Source organism: Anomaloglossus baeobatrachus, assembly GCF_048569485.1.
Source record: "Anomaloglossus baeobatrachus isolate aAnoBae1 chromosome 3 unlocalized genomic scaffold, aAnoBae1.hap1 SUPER_3_unloc_1, whole genome shotgun sequence".
NCBI classification, from domain to species: domain Eukaryota; kingdom Metazoa; phylum Chordata; class Amphibia; order Anura; family Aromobatidae; genus Anomaloglossus; species Anomaloglossus baeobatrachus.
In genome coordinates this window covers 889,946-905,623 of record NW_027441780.1, presented here as the reverse complement: position 1 = coordinate 905,623, position 15,678 = coordinate 889,946, and the positions used below count along the sequence as shown (strand labels likewise).

Below are 15,678 nucleotides of genomic sequence, written 5' to 3'. Positions count from 1 at the left end.
CCTGATGCAGTCACCTGACGCATCAGGTGATCGTAAGTATCGCGGTGACGCGGGCGCCCGGCCGGTATCAGCGGATGCGTCAGGAGACTTCATCCCTGATTACCGGCAGCTGCTGCAGCGATCGGACAGGATCAGACTCCCGCCCCATCGCTGCAGGAGCTGCCGGTAATCAGCACATAAGTATTATTTTATTTTTTTTTGCACCGATGCATCTGCTGATTGTATAATTGGCTTTTATACAATCAGCTGATGTGTGATGGGATCCTGACACATCATCTGATCGCTTTGCCTTCCAGCAAACCGATCAGATGATATTGGATCCAGATTGGACGGCGCGGGACCCTGACCCAGGATTACTGCGGAGGGGGGGGTTCTTTATTTCAATAAAGATGGAGTCACTAATTGTGTTGTGTTTTATTTCTAATAAAAATATTTTTCTGTGTGTTGTGTTTTTTTTTTATCTTTACTAGAAATTCATGGTGGCCATGTCTAATATTGGCGTGACACCATGAATTTCGGGCTTAGGGCCAGCTATACAGTTAGCCCTAACCCCATTATTACCCAGCGAGCCAGCCGGCATCAGGGCAGCTGGAAGAGTTGGATACAGCGCCAGAAGATGGCGCTTCTATGAAAGCGCCATTTTCTGGGGTGGCTGCGGGACTGCAATTCACAGCGGGGGTGCCCAGAAAGCATTGGCACCCTGCACTGTGGATTCCAATCCCCAGCTGCCTAGTTGTACCCGGCTGGACTCAAAAATTGGGTGAAGCTCACGTCATTTTTTTTTTAAATTATTTCATGAAATTCATGAAATAATTTAAAAAAAAGGGCTTCCCTATATTTTTGGTTCCCAGCCGGGTACAAATAGGCAGCTGGGGGTTGGGGGCAGCCCGTCCCTGCCTGCTGTACCCGGCTAGCATACAAAAATATGGCGAAGCCCACGTCATTTTTTTTGTTTGGCGGGGGCAAAGAAATCCTGCATACAGTCCTGGAAGGAGGATGCTGAGCCTTGTAGTTCGACAGCTGCTGTCTGCTCTCCTGCATACACTATTGGATGGAGTATGCTGAGCCTTGTAGTTCTGCAGCTGTCTGCTCTTCTGCATACACTAGTGGAGAATGAAGAACACATTGAAGAAGGAAATGACAGACCTTTTTTTTTTGTTCACTGATAAAAAACGCATAAGGACGCAGTGAGCAAAAACGCAGCAAAACGCAGCAAAAAAAACGCACCAAATCGCGGCAAAACGCGTGCGTTTTTTGCCGCGTTTTTTCGACGCAGGTGCGTTTTTGTGCGTTTTAGCGGCCAAAAACGCACAAAAACGCAGCTTCAAAAAGACGCAGTGTGCGAACCTAGCCTTAGTTTCACATTCCTGAACTTCACTTTTAACAAAGAAATTGAAACTATACAAGTCCTTATCTAAAGTAAACAGAGGGGTCTCTGCTGCATTACACCAGGGGAGACACGGTACAGGCTCTTACACAAAGACAAAATGGAGTGTAGATTTAACAAAATGGATTCTGCTCTCATTCAAGCAATATACAAATGGATGAATAAAGCGTACAGCTTGGCTATAACAAAAAAAAAACATCTATCAAATTAAAAATGTGTAAAAAGATAATTTGTAAACAGGCGGCACGGTGGCTCAGTGGTTAGCACTGCAGTCTTGCAGCGCTGGGGTCCTGGGTTTGAATCCCAACAAGGACAACAATTGCAACGAGTTTGTATGTTCTCTGCGTGTTTGCGTGGGTTTCCTCTGGGTACTCCGGTTTCCTCCCACATTCCAAAGACATAAAGATAGGGACCTTAGATTGGGAGCCCCAATGGGGACAGTGTTCCTGATGTATGAAAAGCGCTGCGGAATATGTTAGTGCTATATAAAAATAAAGATTTATTTTTTATTTTATTTTTAAATGATCCATTATAAAAAGTACACAACCGTAATGACATAAAATGAACTCTTTATTAACAGAAATTAATAGACTTTTACTATTTACTAAAACAGACAATCTATTAATGACTATGGCTTCACTCCTGTGTGAATTCTCTCATGTCTAATAAGAAGTGATTTCCAAGCAAAACATTTCCCACATTCTGCACATGAATAAGGCTTCTCTCCTGTGTGAATTCTCTCATGTGTAACAAGATGTGATTTCTGAGCAAAACATTTCCCACATTCTGAACATGAATATGGCTTCTCTCCTGTGTGAATTCTCTCATGTGTAACAAGATCTGATTTCTGAGCAAAACATTTCCCACATTCTGTACATGAATATGGCTTCTCTCCTGTGTGAATTCTCAAATGTTTAACAAGATTTGGTTTTAAAACAAAACATTTCTCACATTCTGAACATGAATATGGCTTCTCTCCTGTGTGAATTCTCAAATGTTGAACAAGATTTGGTTTTACAGCAAAACATTTCCCACATTCTGAACATGAATATGGCTTCTCTCCTGTGTGAATTCTCTCATGTGTAACACGATCTGATTTCTGAGCAAAACATTTCCCACATACTGAACATGAATATGGCTTCTCTCCTGTGTGAATGGTCTCATGTGTAACAAGATCTGATTTCTGAGCAAAACATTTCCCACATTCTGTACATGAATATGGCTTCTCTCCTGTGTGAATTCTCAAATGTTTAACAAGATTTGGTTTTAAAACAAAACATTTCTCACATTCTGAACATGAATATGGCTTCTCTCCTGTGTGAATTCTCAAATGTTGAACAAGATTTGGTTTTACAGCAAAACATTTCCCACATTCTGAACATGAATATGGCTTCTCTCCTGTGTGAATTCTCTCATGTGTAACACGATCTGATTTCTGAGCAAAACATTTCCCACATACTGAACATGAATATGGCTTCTCTCCTGTGTGAATGGTCTCATGTGTAATAAGATTTGATTTCCGATTAAAACATTTCCCACATTCTGAACATGAATATGGCTTCTCTCCTGTGTGAATTCTCTCATGTGTAACAAGATCTGATTTCTTAGAAAAAAATTTCCCACATTCTGAACATGAATATGGCTTCTCTCCTGTGTGATTTCTCTCATGTGTAATGAGAGCCAATTTATGAGCAAAACATTTCTCACATTCTGAACATGAATATGGCTTCTCTCCTGTGTGAATTCTCTCATGTGTAACATAATTTGATTTCAGAGAAAAACATTTCCCACATTCTGCACATGAATAAGGCTTCTCTCCTGTGTGAATTCTCTCATGTCTAATAAGAAGTGATTTCCAAGCAAAACATTTCCCACATTCTGAACATGAATATGGCTTCACTCCTGTGTGAATTCTCTCATGTGTAACAAGATGTGATTTCTGAGCAAAACATTTCCCACATTCTGAACATGAATATGGCTTCTCTCCTGTGTGATTTCTCTCATGTGTAATGAGAGCCAATTTATGAGCAAAACATTTCTCACATTCTGAACATGAATATGGCTTCTCTCCTGTGTGAATTCTCTCATGTGTAACAAAATTTGATTTCAGAGAAAAACATTTCCCACATTCTGCACATGAATAAGGCTTCTCTCCTGTGTGAATTCTCTCATGTCTAATAAGAAGTGATTTCCAAGCAAAACATTTCCCACATTCTGAACATGAATATGGCTTTGCTTCTTTGTTACTTTCACTTCCCTTAGCATTCTGTGTGGGGCTCCTGGTACAGTCATCTGCCATAAATAAAATTGAAGTTATAAGCTTTTAATAATATAACCTCAAACATACACAGACACACATAAATCCATACAAATTCCAAAGTGTGTAGTGTTCTACTTTAAAAGGCCTATGTGACAGTAAATACCCAAAATGACATTTTAAAAACTGCACCCTTCTAAGTGTTCAAAACGACATTCAATAAAACATATCTACAAAAGCATATCCAGTGGCACTCAATAATATAAGGATACTTTGGCATTGCATTACTGCTGTAGAAATATTAGAAAAAAGGGATTAATACATAGGTAATGAGAAAAACGAGTAAAACGACATAGGCATTGCATTACTGCTTTAGAGATATTTGCAAAGTGAGATTCTTCGTTTATGTACAGGTAAAATAGATCTTTGTACCGTGTTAGCCAGTAGAGAAAAAAAATTGTTTAAAAGAACTGAAGTCCTCAGTGCTTGATACCTTTTAATGGCTAACTGAAAAGATGGTAATAATAGCAAGCTTTCGAGACTACTCAGGTCTCTTCTTCAGGCAAAATATAACACAATCTGAAGAGTCACATATTTATACACAACAGGACATAGAATGGGGCAGTAAATAAAACAAGTTATGTGAAGCAGAACTATCACTATGGCAAGAGGACAAACTGTTGTGGCCATAAATATTGCTGCAGTTCAGTGTGAAAGTTTTGCCCCTGGATGGTCTGAGGAGCACATCTCTTAATTGATGTAAAAAGACATGAATCCATGAGACACAATCATCAGTCCTGCTCTGAATGTGTCAAAGGTCATCATAAGTTTGTACTCCCATAGTCTCCTATCTCTCTGGGACTTGAAGTTACCTTTCAATACCAGCAATTTCATGTCCATGATGCTGTGGTCTGGGTTACAAAAATGTTTGGCCACAGGTAGATCTATCCTTTTATCTCTAATAATGTGGCGGTGAGAATTCATCCTTGTCCTGAGCTGTTGTCCTGTCTCCCCTACATACAGACCCCAGTTGGACATTTAGTACATATAATTAAGTACACCACATTGGTTGTGGTGCAGCTGAAGATACCTGGGATCTTGTAGTCCTGATGTGATCTGGGAATCTTTATCTTGTCCGTTGTCAATATAAATGGACAGGTCTTACATTTTTTTCTGGTTGAAGGGAAGTGTTCTTGTAGTTGTTGGAGAGGACAGGGAGCTTCTGACAATGAAGCTTCTTAGATTTGGGGGCTGTCTAAAACACAGAAGTGGGGGGCTGGAAAAATAGATTTTAACTGGGCATCTTTTTGCACTAATGGTTGTAGTTTCCGTGTAGCTCCTCTTAACACCTCCAGATGTGGAAAGTGATTGCAAGAGGGACACAGTTGTTTTCTTCTTTAGTTTTATAATGTAGGAGATGGTTTCTTGATATTCTCATGGCTCTTGTAATCTGGTTTTCAATGGTTCTTAAGTGGTAGCCTTGATTCATAAAGGTCTTTCTGAGGCCCTCAAGGTGATTGTCTTTATCTGTACTGTTGGAACATATCCAATTGTACCTGATAAACTATTATATACAGCCAGGCTATGTGTTTTGGATGAAAACTGTCCCATTTCAGGTATGTTGGACGGTCAATTGGCTTCTTCTACAGGGATGTCTATTTCATTGTTCCGTAGTTTAATGATGGTGTCCAAGAAGTTGATTTCAGTGCAGGAGTAGTTGAGTGTTAGGTTGATGGTGGGATGAAACGGATTAAAGTGTTCATGGAAGGTCTTCAGCTGCTCCTCAGACTCTGTCTAGATGATTAAAATATCGTCAATGTAACGGTAGGAGGCCAGAGGCCTGATAGGACAAAAGGTTGAAAAGTCACTCTCAAGCTTGGCCATGAAAAGATTTGCATATTGTGGTGCCATTTTGCTTCCCACTGCAGTCCCAGTCTCCTGTAGATATATCTTATTGTCAAATGCAAAGTAATTATGGGTGAGGATGAATTTTGTAAGCTTCACTACAGAATCGGCATCAGTTCCTGTATTTTCCAGGAAGACTTTGCAGGCATTCAATCCATCCTGGTGTGGAATATTAGAGTACAAGGATTCCACATCCATGGTGGCAAGGATGGTTCCCTGTAGTAGAGAACATATTGCTGATAGTTTTCTCAATAGGTCAGTAGTGTCCTGGATGTATCCCTTACCACGGGTTTAAGGATACCCTCTACCATCCAGAGACTTGTTCATTGAGGGTGCCCAGTGCCCACACATGAAATGATGGGTCTTCCTGGATTTCCAGATTTGTGAATTTTGGGAAGCATGTAGAATGTGCCTATTCTTGGACTTACCGGTATCAGTTCATCAGCTGTTGAGGATATGTCAGGCAGACAAGAGACCAACTTCTTAAGTTCCTTATAATAGTCCTGTGTAAGGTCAGACTCCAATTTTTTATAGTAGCGTGTGTCTATCAGTTGTCTACGTGCTTCATTCATGTAGTCTGATTTGTTTATCATGACTATTGCACCCCCCTTGTCTGCAGGTTTAATAATGATTTCTTTGTTGGTTTTCAAAGATTTTATGGCCCTTCTTTCCTGGGCACTGATATTGGATCGTTGCCTCCTGTGTGTGTCTAGGATAGTGGATCTGTCACGCTCCCCTCTTTTGAGGTGCACTCCGTACGCATCTACGCCCCCTCCAACCTTCAGCTGGCTGTCATTTACCGCCCTCCAGGGCCAGCCACTGCCTTTTTTGACCATTTCACCACCTGGCTACTACACTTCCTTTCCACCGACATCCCCACCATCATCATGGGTGATTTCAATATCCCCATTGACACTTCCCACTCATCTGTCTCCAAACTTCTAACACTCACTTCCTCCTTCAGCCTCACCCAATGGTCTTCTGCAGCTACTCACAAAGATGGCCACACGCTGGACCTCATCTTCACTCGCCTCTGTTCCCTATCTAACCTCTCTAACTCGCCTCTCCCCCTGTCTGACCACAATCTACTCACATTCTCTTCCCTCTCTTCGCCAAGTACGCAACCCCCCCTCCACAAATTTTCACACCCTCGCAGAAATATCAAACACATTGATTTACACGCCCTTTCTCAGTCCCTTCTCCCCCTCACAGACATTGCATTTCTACATGATGCAGATGCCGCTGCAACTTTATACAACACTACAATCTCTGCAGCTCTCGAATCAGCTGCCCCCCTCACACACACCAAAACCCGCACAATCAACAGGCAACCCTGGCACACAAGGCAGACTAAAGAACTTAGACGGGCTTCCAGAATTGCTGAGCGCAGATGGAAGAGGTCTCATTCCACTAAGCACTTCATTGCATATAAAGAGTCCCTCACCACTTTCCAGTCCACACTCACTGCTGCAAAACAAACCTACTTCTCATCCCTCATATCTTCTTTCTCTCACAACCCTAAACAGCTATTCAACACTTTCAATTCTCTCCTCCGTCCTCCGGCACCACCTCCCTCTCCTCTCATCTCAGCTGAAGACTTTGCCTCTTTCTTCAAGCGGAAGATTGACAACATCAGAGCAAGCTTTGGCCCACAATCACCACAGCCCCTCACCATAGCTACTCATCCCTCTTCCTCCAAATCCAGCTTCTCCACCATGACAGAAAACAATCTCTCCACTCTACTCTCAAGATCACATCTAACCACCTGTGCCCTGGACCCGCTCCCATCGCACCTCATCCCCAACATCACCGCAGTCCTCATCCCAGCCCTAACCCATCTCTTCAACCTATCACTAGCAAGTGGTGTATTCCCTTCATGCTTTAAACATGCCTCTATTACACCCATCCTCAAAAAGCCCTCCCTTGACCCATCCTCTGTGTCAAACTATCGCCCCATATCCCTTCTCCCCTACGCCTCAAAACTACTAGAACAGCATGTCCATCTTGAATTGTCCTCATACCTCTCCTCCTGCTCCCTCTTTGACCGGCTTCAATCTGGCTTCCGACCACATCATTCTACCGAAACTGCCCTAACCAAAGTCACCAATGATCTACTAACCGCCAAAGCCAAGCGACACTACTCTATCCTCCTCCTCCTGGACCTGTCCTCTGCCTTCGACACAGTAGACCATTCCCTCCTACTACAGATTCTCTCATCTCTGGGCATCACAGACTTGGCCCTATCTTGGATCTCCTCATACCTAACCGACCGAACTTTCAGCGTCTCCCATTCTCACACCACTTCCTCATCTCGCCCCCTATCTGTTGGTGTCCCTCAAGGCTCAGTTCTTGGACCCCTGCTGTTCTCCATCTATACCTTCGGCTTGGGACAGCTCATAGAGTCCCACGGCTTCCAGTATCATCTCTATGCCGATGACACACAGATCTACCTCTCTGGACCTGACATTACCTCTCTACTAACCAAAATACCACAATGTTTGTCTGCTATTTCATCCTTCTTCTCTGCACGATTCCTAAAACTTAACATGGACAAAACAGAGTTTATTGTCTTTCCTCCTCCTCACTCATCTCCTCCAACAAGCCTTTCCATCAAACTTGATGGTTGCTCACTCACCCCAGTCTCACAAGCTCGTTGCCTTGGAGTGACCCTCGACTCTGCTCTATTCTTCAAGCCACACATCCAAGCCCTCTTCACCTCATCCAGACTACAACTCAAAAATATCTCCCGGATCCGTGCTTTTCTTAACCAAGAATCTGCAAAAACATTAGTGCATGCCCTCATCATCTCCCGCCTCGACTACTGCAACCTCCTGCTCTCTGGCCTCCCTTCCAACACTCTTGCACCCCTCCAATCTATCCTAAACTCTGCGGCCCGCTTAATCCACCTCTCCCCTCGCTACTCCCCAGCCTCGCCACTCTGCCAATCCCTTCACTGGCTTCCCATCGCCAAACGACTCCAGTTCAAAACATTAACCATGACATACAAAGCCATGCACAACCTGTCTCCTCCCTACATCTGTGACCTAGTCTCCCAGTACCTACCTGCACGCAACCTTAGATCCTCACAAGATCTCCTTCTCTGCTCCTCTCTTATCTCCTCTTCCCACAATCGTGTACAAGATTTCTCCCGTGCATCCCCCATACTCTGGAACGCTCTACCTCAGCACATCAGACTCTCCACTACCGTGGAAAGCTTCAAGAGGAACCTCAAGACCCACCTCTTCCAACAAGCCTACAACCAACAATAGCCCTCAGCCCAGTAGACCACTGCGCAACCAGCTCTGTCCTCACCTATTGTACCATCACCCATTCCCTGTAGACTGTGAGCCCTCGCGGGCAGGGTCCTCTCTCCTCCTATACCAGTCTGTCTTGTACTGTTAATGATTGTTGTACGTATACCCTCTTTCACTTGTAAAGCGCCATGGAATAAATGGCGCTATAATAATAAATAATAATAATAATAATAATTTTACCAAATGTCTGAAAGGGTCTATATAGTTATCCAAATAAGGGTTGTGTTCTGGTGGAGGTGTCCAATCTGTCCTTTTCCTGGTTGTAAAGATCAGTCTTCCTTCAGTCTGGGTGGATTCTGAAACATCTGCATCGTTAAAATATTCCCTCAGACGTAGTCTCCTGAAGTAATCTTCCATGTTGCTGCAGAGTTCAGTTTTGTCTAGGACAAAATGAGAGTACCCTAGAAAGCACAGCAAGTTCCACTTTCTTTCCTTTATAATCCGAGAGATTGATAACACAGTTAGATGCTTTTGTGTCTTGAATGGAGTGGTTGTCCAAGTTGTCAGGTTTTAGCTTTGTTCTCAACCTGTTTGTATTAAGTCCAGAATTGAGGCGCAGTCTATGTAGTTTCTTTTCCTTGTTGTGGATCAGAAGAGTTCGCAGTCTGTAGTAGTATTATTGTACTTTTTGCTCTGTGCTTTCTGGAAGTGTCTTCCTTTGTGTTTCAAATTCCCTCTGGATTTTACTCTTGATGCTGTAGAAGACATGCAAAAGGTGGTTCCTTAAGCCCGCTTTACACGCTACAATATATCTTACGATGTGTCAGTGGGGTCACGTCGTAAGTGACGCACATCCGGCATCGTAAGCTATGTTGTAGCGTGTGACAGGTACATGCGATTGAACGTTAAAACGTTCATCGCACGCACGTCGTTTATTTCTCTAGAATTGAACGTCAGATTGTTCATCGTACCCGGGGTAGCACACATCGCAGTGTGTGACCCCCGGGAACGATTAACAGATCTTACCTGCGTCCTGCGGCTCCCGTCCAGCAACGCGGAAGGAAGGAGGTGGGTGGGATGTTTACGTCTCGCTGAGCTCCGCCCCTCCGCATCTATTGGCCGGCTGCCGCGTGACGTCGATGTGACGCCTAACGTCCCTCCCACTCCAGGAAGTGGACGTTCGCCGGCCACATCGAGGTCGTATGGAAGGTAAGTATGTGTGACGGGGGTTAATCGTTTGTGCGGCACGTTCAACAAATTGAACGTGCCGCACATTCGATGGGGGCGTTGCAAATTGCAACGTATACAGCAGGCTTTAGTCTCTCAGAAGTCCTGTGACAAAGGTTTTGTGCATAATGGGTATTGTAGGTATGTAGAATTGGGTTTGTAATCCAGAGTCCTTTGGGGGATCAGATTCTCCTTTTTGCATTTGGATAAGAAAAATATGTCGCTGTCCAGTTGTGCACGTTTCTTCAGAAGTGTCTTTAGTTCCATCTTTTCAGTTAGCCATTAAAAAGGTATCAACCACTGAGGACTTCAGTTCTTTTAAACAATTTTTTAGTTTATGTATTGACCAATCCATGTAAGACCGATAACCTTGACAAGCACCTGACCAAGCACTCCACCCTATAGCCAGGGTGTGTCCACCATCTTATTTAGCCAAGAAGCAGACATGCAGATTTTTAATCACACAGAGGCATTTAAGGTTAGGTTCCCAATATAATGAGATCACCTTGTCGAGGTTATCGGGCTCATATGGATTGGCCAATACATAAGCTAAGAATCTCTCTTTGCAAATATCTCTGAAGCAGTAATGCAATGCCTAGGTCTTTTTACTCATTTTTCATGTTAGCAATGTATTTATCCCTTTTTTGTAATATTCCTACAGCAGTAATGCAATGCCAAAGTACACTTTAGATGCATCACAGAAATTAAAGCAATGTGGAAGGAAAAAAATAAAGATTTTAATTTTTCCCACAAATTTTCATTTTCTCAAGGGTAAGATGAGGAAATGAACCATATACAGTAATTCTGTTGTGCAATTCTCATGTGTACGCTGATAGCCCATATATGGTGTAAAACTATTGCTTGGGTCAACGGCAGGACTCAGAAGGGAAGGAGCACAATTTGACTTTTGGAGAACAAAATTGGCTGAAATAGAGGATGTCATGTCACGTTTGTAAAGCCCTTGATGTGCCTAAACAGAGGAAACACCCCAAAAATTATCTCATTTTGAAATCTACACCACTGAAGGAATGTATCTAGGTGTAGAGATCATAGGAGTACCCTTATATAGGGCAAGGAGTCTTTAGCAAAACCACAGCTATTACAGCGACCCATATGCACCCAATGATAAATGTTGCTGGGGGCGTTGGATATGTGGAAAATTGTACCCCATAGGCTGCGAGCTGCAAATGCTGCTGTCAAAGATCGAAAAGTTAACATCAGCCGGTGAAGCTTACCTCCACTGAATAACTGAATAGACATCATCTGCTGGCAATAATGGATACTCCGCTTTTGAGCCCGCAAGAAGTAATAGGATCTAATAATATGTTACATATCGAGAAGGAGTTAAAGAAAACCTGGCAGCTACAAAAACACTATTTACCTGCAGATATAGTGGTAATCTGAGTACCTAGCATTTAAATGATATCTATCTGGTTTATTAGAACAGTGTGTGATGCTAGTCACTGCACGGACAAGCCGTGAGGCAGGGTTATCAAATGTTCTGGGGTCAGATACAAAGAGAGCATGCCGTGAACTAAGGGAAAAGACAAAGGCATAGTCAGCTCTGGGGTCAGAATATCAGGAGGATAGCGGATATAGGCAAATGGATGGTCAGAGGAGGTCCAAGGTCTGGCAGGTATAGATCAGAACACAGCATAGATAACCGAGGCCCACGTTCGCAGGGAGCCGCGACGGACTGTTCACAAGCAACCTGAAACTAGCTGCTCAGCTTCAGCTGAGTCTTTTACACTGTTCTCCAGTCCTGTGGAGTGGTTTGTGGCTCCTTGAGAGGGGGGCTAATTTCTATTGAGCTGTGTTCTCCCTATTTAAGGTTTCAGATATTACTTGTTACTGCAGATGATACCTTCAGTTTATGCTCCTGTGATTCCGGTCTTTGTGGCGATCCTTTATGGGGTTTGCATCTCCTTTCCCGGTGGGGGGGGAGGGGGTGTTAGATCAGGGTTTGGACAGGAGTTAGTGTTACGCTGGCAGTCCAGACCTGGATACCATCAAGCCTACCCCTGGAAAAAGGGACAGCACAAGATCCCTAGTCTGAGGGCCCATTTTGGGGGGTCCCTTCTCCAGTTACCCCGGCACCTCCGTGATACCATGGTTTTGGGACTAACTACTCAGCTAAGTAACTGATCAATCACTCACAACAGGGAACCCCCTGAAGAAACCAAGCACCTCCCAGTTTCAGATTGGACAGTTGAGCTGACGCTCAACAAATTAACAGCTTGGCACGGCCCTGATTTAATAGAGAGGCAAAATTGTCACTCACTGCGTCCAAGACAGCGGAGAAATTGTGACAGAGTGTCTGCAAGGAGAAAATGCAGTTACATTCTCCCAGCAGCTGCTCACTTTCAGTCACCAGCACAGTGGGAGAGGCTGAAACAGTCACCACTCACTATATAGTGAGTGCCCAGTACTCAACCCTCTTGTTCGTTGGCTCACAGCCTGTGAGCGGTAACTGTTACTGTTTCCCGCACTGCATTGGTAACTGTATACAAGCAGCAGCAGGGAAAATGTAACTTTATTTTCTCCTTGCAGCTGGGAATGTGACTGTTCTCTTTGTTATTTAATGGTGACTCTTCACTGAGGAGGGTTACCTGTGGAAAGGTCTCTACTCCGTTCATCACCCCGCACATCCATTTCTCCTTTTTCCATTGTGTCTGCAGCGTTCTGCATATTTTCTCCCTGAATTTCAAAGCTGTAAAATAAATAATGTAAAAGTCACGGACAGAAGGAAAAGTCATGTGGAAGGTTCTAGATGGACGCTTCTGCTACCAAGGCCGTATGACACCTGAGACCAATCCATGCATGGCCTCTACGCCTCCTATATCCCCCGTGCTGCCCCAGAGTCAGTTCAGCAGGGATAGAAGCAGACGTGGCGGGATCCACTTAGTGTGGTACATTATGACATTGGGATTTCCTTCATTGTTTTGTCTTCACAATTTGGACGCCCTAATGCTTATTTTTCCCTCATTTTAGAATAGTTAGTCAATGCTATTTTTTTGAAAGCTTTCTTTTTGAGGTACATTAGTTTTATTCAATTTTTATTATAATTAGAACATTTAGATTAGATAATAAGAAAGAACAGAAAGAATACATAGAAAGAAATAACAATAGCTTGATAGAGGAATAGCCAGCTTGGTTAGCTGTTTTGTTTTTTTTTTGTTGGGGGGGCGGGGGGTAAAAAAACATGGGGTCCCCCCATTTTTCATATACAGTACAGGAACAGCAGCAGCTGCAATCCTCAGCTGTCTGCTGTACCTTGGCTAGTTATGAAAAATAGAGGGGATCGCACACTTTTTTTTTTTAGGATTTGATTTATTAAAAAAAAAAAAAAAAAATAATGACATGGGATCCCCTCATTTTTTTAATACCAGCCAAGGTGCAGCAGACAACTGGGGGCTGATAATATTAGGGTGGAAAGGGCCATCGTTATTTGGCCCTTTCCAGCCTAACAATAGCAGCCCACAGCCGCCCTAAAAGTGGCATATCCATAAGATGCGCCAATTCTGGCGTTGGAACCGGCTCCTTCAGTTGCCCTGGTGCGGTGGCTATCGGGGTAATAAGGGGTTAATGGCAGACCATAGCTGCCACTAAGCCCTAGGTTAGTGATGTTATGCGTCTATGAGACACCCCACATCACATCAAAACAGCCAAAAAATCCTTTATTTGAAATAAAAAGCCACCCTATTTCACCAGTTTATTAACCCCCACAACACCCCTCGAGGTCCGAAGTAATCCACACGAGGTCCCACGACGCTTCCAGCTCTGCTACATCCCTGTCCTGTCACAGCCAGCGCTCATACAGCATGGCTGCCAGCTGTGAGTGTGGACAGAGACGCAGCGATCAGAATAAACTAGGGTGAATCCCTGACATCACAGCTACGGCTCCCACAGTACGGCGGGTGTCGCAGCAATGACATCACGGGTTCACTGCGGTTGAAGCCTGATGTCCTCCAGCTGTCACAGCAAACCACCCGAGTGTCAGCGGTGCCATCACTCAGGTGTTTGCTGTCACAGTTCTAGTCCTCCTCCACTGATAGTACAGCACTGAAGAGAGTCGCTCTATGTAGACACGTTCACCGTGGCTGTGATTGGTTGCTTGACTCTCTGACTGCAACCAATCACAGACGGGGGAGGAGTCAATATGTATGAGGCTAATGAGCGGGTCCGAAAGAAGATGAGAGGCGGGGGAGCAGTGTGACAGCCGTGATAGGCGAGTATGTACTGCTTGGGGAGAAAGAGAAACCAACACAGGCACCGACATGTCAAATTCTCTCCAGCATTGATTTTGTCATTATGGAACTAAGTTGGTGAGCTGCGTTTCTGTTGACAAAACCGCAGGTAAAACGCATGCAAAATGCATGCCAAATGCACCAATTTGATAGCATGCATTTTTCCTTGCCTTTTTGATGCCCTCATTGATTTCAATGGGTGACAAATGTGGTTATTTACCTTCAGCTCAACCAAACTTGAAATCTTCCTATGCCGAACCTCACAGTGAGAGCTGGCCCCACCCGGCCTCACTGTCCAGCCCCGCCCTCTTCCCACCCTCTGCACACTCATTAGGCTATGTTCACATTTCCGCTATTTAGTATCCGTCACAATCCGCCGCTCTGATAAACAACACAATCCGTTTGGCGGATTCCATTGTTTCCCATAGACTTGTATGAGCGGTGGATTGTGACTGATGCCATTGCGTTGCATCCGCAGCGCGACTGATAAGTCATGGAACGACTGACCATCGGGTGGCAGGAACGCAGCATGTAACGTTTTTTGATCAGTGGAATCCTTTTGATTTCACTGCGCATGGTCAAATCTTGTGTTTAATTATTCAAATCAAGGTCTCTCTCGGCGGACGAATGATCAGCTGATCACCTGGCTGCCGGCTTCTGTGAGCGATCAGCTGATCACCCGGCTGCCGGCTTCTGTGAGCAATCAGCTGATCACCCGGCTGCTGGCTTCTGTGAGCGATCAGCTGATCACCTGGCTTCGGTGAGCGATCAGCTGATCATCCGGCTGCCGGCTTCTGTGAGCGATCAGCTGATCATCCGGCTGCCGGCTTCTGTGAGCGATCAGCTGATCATCCGGCTGCCGGCTTCTGTGAGCGATCAGCTGATCACCCGGCTGCCGGCTTCTGTGAGCGATCAGCTGATCACCCGGCTTCGGTGAGCGATGAGCTGATCATCCGGCTGCCGGCTTCTGTGAGCGATCAGCTGATCATCCGGCTGCCGGCTTCTGTGAGCGATCAGCTGATCATCCGGCTGCCGGCTTCTGTGAGCAATCAGCTGATCACCCGGCTTCTGTGAGCGATCAGCTGATCACCCAGCTTCTGTGAGCGATCAGCTGATCACCCAGCTTCTGTGAGCGATCAGCTGATCACCCAGCTTCTGTGAGCGATCAGCTGATCACCCGGCTTCTGTGAGCGATCAGCTGATCACCCGGCTGCCGGCTTCTGTGAGCGATCAGCTGATCACCCGGCTGCCGGCTTCTGTGAGCGATCAACTGATCACCCGGCTGCCGGCTTCTGTGAACGATCAGCTGATCACCTGGCTGCCGGCTTCTGTGAGCGATCAGCTGATCACCCGGCTGCCGGCTTCTGTGAGCGATCAGCTGATCATCCGGCTGCCGGCTTC

At 44.8% G+C, this 15,678-nt stretch overlaps 2 protein-coding genes across 2 annotated transcripts in view; one reads left to right on the top strand and one right to left on the bottom strand.

Annotated features, from left to right (window-relative positions):
- Nucleotides 1-15,678, top strand: part of LOC142258696 (uncharacterized) — a 226,680-nt gene that overhangs the window by 109,213 nt on the left and 101,789 nt on the right. The gene's annotated exons all lie outside the window — the stretch shown is intronic.
- LOC142258711 (uncharacterized) lies at nt 1,957-3,686 on the bottom strand. The gene has a single exon (XM_075331329.1). It carries the CDS (start codon nt 3,684-3,686, stop codon nt 2,016-2,018), a length of 1,671 nt encoding a protein of 556 aa, XP_075187444.1. The 3' UTR covers nt 1,957-2,015.

Bases quoted from the DNA above. Each gene is read 5' to 3' on its own strand.
- LOC142258711 (XM_075331329.1), bottom strand. From the start codon at position 3,686: ATGGCAGATGACTGTACCAGGAGCCCCACACAGAATGCTAAGGGAAGT.